Source organism: Glycine soja, chromosome 8 (genome assembly GCF_004193775.1).
Source record: "Glycine soja cultivar W05 chromosome 8, ASM419377v2, whole genome shotgun sequence".
Classification (NCBI taxonomy): domain Eukaryota; kingdom Viridiplantae; phylum Streptophyta; class Magnoliopsida; order Fabales; family Fabaceae; genus Glycine; species Glycine soja.
Genome location: NC_041009.1, coordinates 23,349,536 through 23,360,809, shown reverse-complemented (window position 1 = coordinate 23,360,809; position 11,274 = coordinate 23,349,536). Strand labels below are relative to the sequence as shown.

The 11,274-nt window shown below is 33.8% G+C and overlaps 2 protein-coding genes across 4 annotated transcripts; one reads left to right on the top strand and one right to left on the bottom strand.

The window, feature by feature from the left end:
* Nucleotides 1-226: 226 nt before the first annotated feature.
* LOC114422816 (serine carboxypeptidase-like 45) lies at nt 227-3,857 on the top strand. Of its 2 annotated transcripts, XM_028389353.1 has the most exons (10): nt 227-573; nt 659-760; nt 902-997; nt 1,458-1,550; nt 1,642-1,721; nt 1,911-2,192; nt 2,321-2,445; nt 2,685-2,777; nt 2,903-3,020; nt 3,454-3,857. In XM_028389353.1, the coding sequence occupies exons 1-10, from the start codon at nt 327-329 to the stop codon at nt 3,601-3,603; spliced, it is 1,386 nt and encodes a 461-aa protein (XP_028245154.1). In that variant the 5' UTR covers nt 227-326; the 3' UTR covers nt 3,604-3,857. The 2 variants fall into 2 exon arrangements, with proteins under 2 accessions (XP_028245154.1, XP_028245155.1); XM_028389354.1 differs by lacking the exon at nt 902-997.
* A 2,979-nt stretch (nt 3,858-6,836) lies between these two features.
* On the bottom strand, nt 6,837-9,773 carry LOC114422815 (inactive leucine-rich repeat receptor-like protein kinase CORYNE). 2 transcript variants are annotated; one of them, XM_028389352.1, is made up of 2 exons: nt 8,079-9,773; nt 6,837-7,454 (listed from the first exon to the last, which is right to left on the bottom strand). In XM_028389352.1, exons 1-2 carry the CDS (start codon nt 8,990-8,992, stop codon nt 7,145-7,147), a joined length of 1,224 nt encoding a protein of 407 aa, XP_028245153.1. In that variant the 5' UTR covers nt 8,993-9,773; the 3' UTR covers nt 6,837-7,144. The 2 variants fall into 2 exon arrangements, with proteins under 2 accessions (XP_028245153.1, XP_028245151.1); XM_028389350.1 differs by having other exon boundaries at nt 6,837-7,457; nt 8,079-9,772.
* Nucleotides 9,774-11,274: the final 1,501 nt, after the last annotated feature.

Here is an 11,274-nt window from a genome sequence, read left to right as displayed (position 1 = left end):
AACAACTCAAATTGTCACACGTGCATTTGCACAGTCACTCCACAGTTCCCTCCAGAGAATGAATGACAATAATAAATCACCACCACATTTCACTCCACAGTTCACTGTACTTTCACTCCTTCGCCATTTTCCAACCCCAAATTTCAAAACACACCAAAACTCCAAATAATAATAAATAAATAATATTTACAAAAAGCAAAAACGTTCCTCCTTTTTATATACACAATAGAGGCACAGCAACTCACTCTCTCACACAACAACAACTAGCTGCAAAGCTTTTTGTGTTCTGCAACTGAAAGTGAAGGAAAAGAAGCAGAAACCAAATCATGTGTTCTCTACTTTGGAGTTCCATTGCATTGTGTGTAGCTTTCCTACTCCTTGAGCTTGGCGTTGTGCACCCTTCACCCTCACACCATAGGATCACTCGCTTGCCGGGTCAACCCCATGTTCAGTTTCATCAGTTTTCAGGTTATGTAACCGTTGATGACAAAAACCAGCGTGCACTTTTTTTCTACTTTGCTGAAGCCGAAAAAGATGCACTTTCCAAGCCCCTTGTTCTGTGGCTCAATGGAGGTGCTCCTCACTAGTAAATAAAAAGTTCTCAATCAGATAAGAATTTGAAAACTTATTCTTTGTGTTGTGTCATGTTCTTTTGAAGGGCCTGGTTGTTCTTCTCTTGGAGTTGGTGCATTTTCAGAGAATGGACCATTTAGGCCCAAAGGTAAGGGCTTGGTTAGAAACCAATTCAGCTGGAACAGAGGTAACTACCTATCTATCTTTTTGAACAATTTTTTGTTTATACATATCTATTGTTTTCAGTAATGGTGGTGGTTTCACTTTTAGCATAACTTTGAGAATATGACACGCTGATTAGCATTGTGCACATATATATGAGTTGCAGAAGCGAATATGCTCTATTTGGAAACGCCAATTGGAGTTGGATTCTCTTACTCAACTGATACTTCCTCTTATGAGGGTGTGAATGACAAAATTACGGGCAAGTTTTTAATGTTCACCCGTCTCTACTTGACATCACCAACTTTCTACTTTTTTAGTCGTCCCTTGAAATAATTCTCAATTTCATTGGTTTGAATGGTGATTGGTAAATAACCATTAGATGCAAGCATTTTCACATGGCTAAAGAAAGAGTTTCTAAAGGAAGATCCGGGTCAACTTTCTTTCTTCTTCATTTTCCCCTTCTTAATTAGTTCTCACTATCTCCCTTTTGCTTTTCTTGTTTGTTATCTTTACCTTTCACAAAATTCTCTCCCAAGTTCCCAGAGTTTTGCCCAAAGTTTTGCTTATTAACATAATGTTATTTCACAACCTCCTATTTTTCTTTACAGTTATGCCTTGTCCTCTTCCTAAATAGTGCTGTTTTTCTTTACAAAATAAACAGATATGCTCCTTTAAAGATTGCCTTGGTTTTCTGAAACATTTTGTCTTTCTCTTTATAGCCAGGGATAACTTGGTGTTCTTGCAAAGCTGGTTTATAAAGTTCCCAGAATACAGAAACCGAAGTTTGTTCATTGTAGGAGAAAGCTATGCAGGTAACTCTAACATCTATTTATGTTTTTTCATTTATGAAGAAGCTATGGTTAAAATATGCATATATTCATGTATTTTGTAATTTATGTTTAGGTCATTATGTTCCTCAGCTGGCTGAACTTATGCTCCAATTCAACAAAAAGGAGAAGTTATTCAATTTAAAAGGCATTGCTGTGAGTTATAGCACAAACTTCCGATTATTCTTCTTTTCCTATTCCCGCCACATGTCTGCTTGCTTTTATCCTTCTGATATCCGTTAAGATTTTGAAAACTAGAGAGCAAAAAAGTTCAGCTAAAGATTCATCAGTTTTGCAATTTGACTAAGGAATTTAGGCATCTGAAGCTAGTTTCCGTTGGTGCAGCTTGGTAATCCAGTTCTAGAATTTGCAACAGATTTCAATTCGAGAGCTGAGTTCTTCTGGTCACATGGATTAATTTCAGATACAACGTACAAAATGTTCACTTCTGTTTGTAACTATTCAACATATGTGAGGGAATACTATAATGGTGCTGTTTCTCCTATCTGTTCAAGTGTTATGAGCCAAGTTACTACGGAAACAAGTAGATTTGTTGACAAATATGATGTGACCCTTGATGTTTGTTTATCTTCAGTGTTCTCACAAACCAAAGTCCTCAATCCCCAGGTGAGTTTATCCTATAGCTTCTCTTCAATTCCAACTGTCACAACCACTTGATTTTCTATCTAACTTCAATCAAAGTACCGAGGGCATGAAATTCTGGTCTTGTTTTTTTTTTTTTTTTTGTCAAACAGCAAGTAACTGAAACCATAGATGTATGTGTGGAAGATGAAACAGTCAATTATCTGAACAGGAAAGATGTGCAGTCAGCTATGCATGCACATCTTGTTGGAGTTCAAAGATGGTCTGCTTGCAGCAAGTAATTCTCCTCTCTAGCCTTCACTTATATTTTGTGTTGTGTTTATGAGAACAATGAAAAAACATGTCAGAAACTAATCGAGTTAAACCTTGTGTTCTACCCTGCCTCTCTTCACATAAGCATGTTTTTTAGTGTTGTTGCTATTTCGAGTCTTGGACAGAAACATCCAGTTACTTTATGCTATATGCTTATCAGTGTCTCTTGTTAATATAATGAGTCTTATGCTATATGCTTATCAGTGTCCTGGATTATGAGCTGCGTGACTTGGAGATACCAACAATCACGGTTGTGGGGAAGCTAGTCAAGGAGGGAATACCAGTATTGGTTTACAGGTACATGATACATGGTTACATCCTTGTGAAGTGAAAATTCTATTCTAGATCAAATGAATTTGGCATAATAGATTACAGTGTGTATAATTGGCTTTGAGAATGAATTTGTAATTGTTGTTTTGCAGTGGTGATCAGGATTCAGTTATCCCACTGACTGGAAGTAGAACACTAGTACATAAATTGGCAAAAGAACTTGGATTGAACACCACTGTGCCATACAGGGTGTGGTTTGAGAAGCAGCAGGTGAACCTTGTTCTGTTGAGTTTTGCTGATATTACTGGTCACATTGAATTCGAGTTTACTCTCTATGTAACATCAATGTAAATAATTTTATAGTGTCAACCAAAAAAAAATTATGGTAGTTATAATTTTTAGGATAACTATCCTAAAAGTCAACAAATTTACTAAAAAATAGATTATGCACTAATAATATAAAAAATGTCCGTCCAATAATAAATTAATATGAACGATAAGTTTGATAATAACTACTACGTTGGAAGTCATGTATCATGATTTCTAATTGGTTGACTTGTAAATTTTTTTAATAGTATATAGCAATTAAATTCAACTTATATATAACAATTTGTGATTGAATGACATTATAAAAACTGAGTGCATATACTGTTTACTCATTGAAATTTTATTGTGCTTATGAAGTATAGCATGCTTGTTTCAGGTGGGTGGGTGGACTCAAGTTTATGGTAACATCCTTTCATTTGCCACCATCAGAGGAGCATCACATGAAGCTCCATTTTCACAGCCTGAGAGATCACTTGTGCTGTTCAAGTCCTTCTTAGAAGGAGGACCACTACCACAAGAGTTTTGATATGCATATATATGTCGGTTGTGTCGATAAAATGTGATTTTTGGATTGTAGTTTAATTCGTTTCACTGTTAATCAATGGTGCCCAATTTCAAGTGTAGAAAATTTTGTAAAGTTCTCAAGTAAGAAGGGAGGGAATTTGTTGTATTTTTTTTTTGTCAGTGCCTTGTTTACTTTTACTATTTATAAAGCTGCATTATGTAACTAGACGTAACTGTCTGCTCTTAATTATGTTAATCGGTAACTTAGTGGAATAATCTTCTGCTGTGTTTATTTTTCAAGAGTGGAAATTTAATTAGTAAATTCTGGAAAGTTACACCTAGTAAAGGGTAAAAAGAAAGTTACACTGGTAACATACATGCGTGTTTCAGAAGTGTATGGCTAAGCTTCATATACACTTGTCTATCTTATTTTTTTTAAAAAAATGAGCATCACCAGCTTATAGTTATGCAAGCTAATAGCTAATCATAATTAGAATTGCATTATTCAATGGGCGAAACTTCATTTATTTCTGGTCAAAAGAAGCAATTGTATGGAATGATTATTGTCTATGTCTGGCGGGACCTAGGCCAATGAGATACCGACTTATTGTTATGCAAACTAATGAGCAAATGGCTAACCATGATTCAAAATGTATCTTCCAAATAACACAATGGAGTAGACTCTAGGAGGCCAGTGGAAACAAATCACGAAATGCACTTGCTAGCTTTTGAAAAATTGGTGCACTGAATGGTAGGCACACTAGGCTAATAAATTATTCATAGAGGTTAATGGAACAATTTCAGGAAATTTCATCTTAAGGAACATTGAAAATGAATATTTAATTTTAAGGAATATAAAAAGTTCAAAATGTTAAAAGAGACCACATAACTTATTTAAAGAGAAGGACCGTTATATTTCAATTAATAAACAATAATGGCCTTATAAAGAAATTTGTAAGTTTTTTGTTCTTCATGAAAGATTAGCAGTTATAAGTGGAATTTTATTTTGGATACATGGAACTGGAAAAAAAATGCAAATGATTATTACTTTTGATTGACTAGTAATAGATAATTTTTTATATTGGACATATAAGGTTCAAAAAATTACGAATGAGTTATGAGAATTATTGTATGGCCATTTGTTGCCATTGCGTATCTAATAGTAAATAACATTGTTTCGTAAAATATACATAAAGTTATGAAAAGTTCTGTGTACAATAACCAGTTATTATAGAATCATTATTTGCAAGATTTATATTAAATCGTAAATTAGCAATAATTTTATGAATGGCTATTATTTAGTATTAAATAGTTATTTGTTCTATTAAATAAATAAGAATAATAAAAATAAGTTTATTTTCATAAAGATACACGAAAATTATAAAAAAAATGTAAATACTTATTATTTATTAATAAGAAATTATTTATTCTTAAGGAGTGGTCATTATTTTTATTTTGGGAATTTTTGCCCAATACCTAAATATAATTCCTCTATAAATTATTTATATAATATACTTTTAAAATATTTTAAACATCTGATATTTGATATGATTCAATATTCACTCATCATTTTTTTTGTTTAATCATTCATATCATTATTCATCCACGTTAATCTTTCCTACGACTTTGCTAGTCTTTTTTTTAAAGACGAACCACTTGTTTTAATGCAATAGGTCTTGTTCTAAGAGTTAATGAATTTAGAATTTTTAAATCAGATATTGAGTGAGTTCATGAAAGGAAAACAACATATTAAAAGAACTTGGTCTTGCCATCTTGGAAGAAAAATGCAATAGGTCTTTTTTTAGCAAAAAAAAAAAAGCTTCTTAGAGACCGTTGCATTTCTTCACCATAGATCATAAATACTTGTATGACTTTGGTTGTTCCTTTTGGTGTTTGGGTTGTCATTAGTTATTGTTTTTAGTGATATATGTTTTGGTGGCTTGATAGCTTAATAGCTTATAGCTAAATCCGAATTTTTTAGAGTTTATCTTTTTCTTTTTTTTTAAAAAAAAAAAAGTTGAATCCAATACATTTAAAGAAAACATTTTTAAACATAAAAGTGACTTCTTTTAAATGATGATATACTAAAAAAAATAAAGCTGTTATAAAAGTTAATTGGAAGGAATTTCTACTTTTTAAAGAGAAGAACATCTCAAACATTAGTTATGAGACAAATTAAGCTAAAACTTAGATTGTTACTGCTCCGCAAATCTGTAATTATTTGATTGTAACTTGAGTTATAGATGTCAGATTTAGTAATGGTAAAACATTGAGATAAAGGCTTTTCACACATACTTAAAGTGTTATTTTTTAATAGTTTGGTGCCAGCTTTTGTTTGACTTCATATCAGATTTCAGTTTCGCACAGTTAAAGCTTCTTTTTAACATTAATATTAAAATTCAATCTACCGATTTCACTTGTTGCACTGTGTGAATGCACTATCACTTGTTTAGGTTAAGGTGAAAGTTTGTGTGATACATTATTTATCCTGCCCCCTTCAACAATAACCATTCATATTTTTTGTATGATTAAGCACCAACTAGTGTTCTTTTTTGCTCTTTTTTCGTTTGTTGGAGCAACAAGTACCAAATATCTGAATGATTGAGTTGTGCCACATGAGAAAAAACAAATTAAGGAAACCACAAAAAGTTATGGCTTGAGTATGCCGACTTGCCCTTTTTCCTTTGATTGGAACCCACCAATTTATGGATATTTCATTTTCATGCCCTTGCCGTTATCTATTTCATTTGGATAGTGTTCAACTCTTTCTTCCTCTTTTTTTTTCCTATGGTTAATGTATGTTGCTCCTTTTCCATGTTTTCTTTTTTCTTATCTCATAACTAAATTGTGTCCTTACCTCTTGATAAATGCTTAGTTTGCACGAAATGCTTTCCAGTTTAGATATGCAAATCAGAGGCTCGTTCCTATTTATAAGACTTACTTTTTAAACATGTTTGTTTCTTTATATAAATACTCAATTCATATTATCTCATGCATTGATTATTATTAAATTAAAAATACATTAATATGTATATAAATTTTTGAAAAAGTATATAAATTTAGGACAAATTTATTGTAATCAATCAAATTAACTATTCTTAATCTTAGTGAATCAGATAACTGAATCTTGTAAATAGGAATAGAGGTAGTATTTTAAATGTTCACATTACAAGTAGAACTCTAAAAGAGATTCTCAGCAAAACGTTTATGTTAATAACAATCATGGCATTTTCTCCTAAGATAGAGCTATAGTACTGAGCAAGAAAAGAAAACTCTTGTTAACATGACTAGTCATTTACAAACAAAATATAATAGTGTGACCTAAACCCACCACAACCTGCAAAATCAGCCAAAAGAAAAAGGAAATAGAATAGAGAAAGAGAAAATGGAATATTAGAAACCACACCATGAAAACCAAGATCATGCAAAACAATCAATTACACCAAAACAATCAATTACACCAGAATCATGGGCACTAACCAAATTCCCCTATCATCTTATTACAGAAAGAGGGGATAAGAGAAAGAAAAAAATATCTAGGAACTGAAGAATCAAGGTTTGTTTCAAAAACTGTGCAGTTGCGTTAGCATGTGAACAAGCTCATCACTAGAAGGCCTATCTGCAGGCATATCAGAAAGGCATGCAGCAGCAATCCTAACAGCCATTAGCATCTCATCTTCCTCACCTTCTTCTCCTAACATGCTCTTATCTAGAGCTTCACGTGACTCACCGGCTTGCTGCAAGTGTCTCAACCAACATCCCAAACTTCCCCCACTGGCTGCTTCTCCAAAGAATGGATCTGTAGGGTCCTTACTGGTTAATAAAACACCTAGTATGATGCCAAAACTGAAGATATCACTTTTGTCGGTGTACCTGCTGAAATTGCAAAAAACACCATCCAATCTAAATACCATGAAGTTTCACATACAAGAATGGAATGAAGTTAAAATTAACATCTTATTGGCAATACCATACCCATATATGAAATGCATCAATCAAGCAATCTTTTTATTGTTATTACTTATTTTTAAGTTATTACTATTAAGATTGATGTATCCAGAGATATACACAACAATGAAAAACTAGAAATAAGTTAAATTGGAAAAGAAAAACCTTAGTAAATTATTATTATAATTTTTAATTGGGGTCTCAATCACCAATCTAGGTTTAGTAGTTTGCAGCATGTGAACTATACAAGTAATGGGTAGTTACAAAAACATTAGTTTTGCAAAGTCTTAATTATTAAACAATAGCAAATGACACCATGACAATACAGAACAATAATCACGTTTCACACTAAGAGTCTTTGATTAAGGTACTCCAAAGAAGGAGAAAAAACCAATGAGGAGTGGAGCTTTTAAAAAGGTAACGAATCAAGCAAGTGCCCAATATCAACCAACTAGTTACCCATTTGGTGTAAAAAGTGAAAAAACAGAAACAAACCAAGTTCAAAACACTAGTGAGTGAGTATGATTGAAAGCAATTGATTTGTCTTACCTGCAATTGTGGAAACATTCAGGAGGGGTGTAGAGAGAACTTCCTCTATCCAAGTTAGGCAGAAGTTTAGCCAAGCCATAATCTGCTAATCTAGGTTCAAACTCAGCATCCAACATCACATTAGTGGGCTTCAAGTTGTAGTGCAGAATCTGAGGCACACAAGTGAAGTGAAGATACTGAAGACCCTTCACCACACCAACAGCAATCCTGAGCCTAACTTCCCAACCAAAGGGCAACTCATTCTCCCTCACTCTATTCAACACATCAGCAAGACTCCCAGTGGACGCATAATCATAAACCAATGAGAATCCATCAGGCTCACGAACATAGGCTCTCAAACTCATCAGGTTCCTATTCCTAAGGCTTGCAAGAAGTTCAAGCTCAGTTTGTATCTGCCTCTTCACTGATTTCCTCTTGGCCTCCGGGGAATTGCTCTCAAAGGGTGTTAGCCTTTTGACTGCAATAGTGAGTCCATTGTCAAGCATAGTTTTATAGTACTTCCCATTAGGACTCGAGCCAAGCAAGTGGTTTTCCTTTGCCAAAGCTGATTGGAGTGTCTTGGAGGCAATTTTGGGGGAGAATATGACAGGGCCCTTGAGGATTGGTGTGCGGTTCAGATACTGAACAACACAACGAACCACAAGTGCAAACAGAACAGAACAAACTAGCCCAGTGACTGCTCCTAAAACCATGCTCAAAATTATCTTCCTAGGGTCATCCTTGTATCCTGATGAAGATGGTGCTGCTGATGATGGCCTAGAAGGTGAGGGAGGCTCTGAAGAAACATGCTTACTCAACCTTCCTTGACACTGCACAGTGTTGTGGTGCAAGCTGAACAAGAAGAGAAGAAAAAGTGGCTGGAGTGCCAACAATTCCCTTGCAAGAGAAGAAAGGATGTGCCTTTTCCTAAACATGAAAGCACAACAAACAAACAAACAAACAAACGAAGCCACAACCAGAAACCAATCTCAGAAGCTCCAAAATGAGAGGCATGAATCACTCACATGCTCAAAACCCCCATCACCTACCTCAACACTTGGAAACAAGACCAAGAACAACTTTTTATACTTGGTGCTAAAATGGGTTTAAAAAAAAGTTGCAAGCATAAGCATCTTCCTCAACCTTTTCAACCCAAAATCTTCACAAAAAAGCCGTCCCAAAAAAGCAAGCAGACATGTTATCACCGAATAGTCTTACTTTTTTCCAACGAATCCCATCTTTTTCCTCCTCCGGTGACCACCCATAAATTTTCCACCTTCACACGAATCAGAACAAGAATTTGAACCTCCAAAAGAAGAAAAAAAACAAAAACAAAAACAAAAACCCACTATTCCGAGGTGCCAGCAGGGACTAACAAACCCAACCAAAAGCAAACTAGACCCAGAAACAAGTTGCAATCTTTTTCCTTGGAAACCAAGCAGAAAGTCAAAAAGTTGAACAAAAATTGAAGGGGCATGAACATGTGGCGGTAGTAGTAACCAAAACTTGAATAACAATAACAGCAAAAAAAAAAAAAAAAACTCCTCTGAAACTAAAATGCAATGTGCTTAAACACAAAACACAGTGACAGAGTCACGCACACAGCATGTAGAGTGAGTGAGAGTGATTCAGTGATTGTCTCTTAGTTTTGTTTCTCTCTCTACACTCTTTCTCTCTCATCCGATGACAACAAAGAGCCATACCTCTGCGACAAAAACTGGTTCCCGCCTTTGTGAGTAGCCAGCACTCAGGACACAGTACTATGTGGGCCCCACATTTGGTCCGAAAGCGAAACATCGAAATCCGTGATAGAGAGAGGGAGAATGTACAGTTCGTATCGACCGTGTGATTTCATCAGACCGCATCTGGACCGTTGAATTGAGGGTGCATGGGAATTTGTGATATGCTGTATATGAGTGAGTGTGGTTAACAACTCTAGCGAACACATCTTATGTTTGGTGTGTGTCATTAGTAAAGTTATCTCTTTTTCCATCAAATAATTGTTTTTAATTACTACTACTTACATTTCAATTTCAATTATATATTTGCATGCTTTTACTTTTCCATCTTTCTATCTTATCTTCTGCTACGTTTAGGAACGACTTTAACCAAATTTTAACTTTCAAGTTCTCTCGTGAAATAGGAAAAATTCGTTGTGACATTGATTGGGTTGTTCTACGAGGAAAAATCAAGTTAGTTACTCAAAGAGTAATTTTAATTAGAGTTTCTCATTATTTTCACTATTTATTTTTTAAAATATAATAGTAGTTAAAATTAATTTCTCATTACACCCATTAAATTTTTAAGGATGAATCGAGAGTATGAGATTAACTCTTTAGATTATTGTGATGTAGGAAAAATAAAATCGAATTATTTAAGCATAATAAATGATTTATTCGAGTCCGAGGATCTAGCACTCAGTCTGGGGTGAGTGAATGAGCAACACATATATGTACAGGTGCAAGCAATAATAGTATGAATAAATTATCAAAGGATATAATTCATGTTTGTTTGGTTAATTTATGGCATGAGGCATTTTGAAATGAAAAATGACAAGTACTTAGATTTTAAATTACTATAATCTAAATCAGGCATTTACAAATAATTATTATAGCAAATATCCATTTGATAATTTACTAGAGTTAATTATTTTTACCGTGATATACATTTTAATATATAGCTGAGATTAATTTAAATATATATCATAACTATATTTATTGGTTTAAAATTATTTCTTTCAAAATCTAAAAACAGACATATAATTGGATACAGTCAGTTCCATTTACTTTTTTTAATAACCAAACAAAACAAAACCAAGACATAAGTTCAGTTTTTTTTTTCCTTGTTGGGTTGAGTTTTTTATTTGGAACGCAAATGCAACGTTTTATAAATAATTCAGATTGCGAATTTCACATATTAGGTGCAACTATCGTTTTCATAAAAATATTGATGTCGCTCAAAGACCAGTGGTGTCTTATTGAATGTCAAATTTTTGGTTGATAGTCAACTATTTACACAAGGCATTGTATGCTTTGACCCATTAGTCATAAATTTATACTTAAAAAGTGGTCTAGTGCAAGGGAATAGAATTGTGTGAAAATGACCTTGGCCTTTTAAAATTAATAGTTAATCAAACATGGGTACCAAAATTTATGCTTAAAACACACGCTAAACCATTAGGCCATTTTCCTTGAAAGTATTCTCCACAATTTTTAAT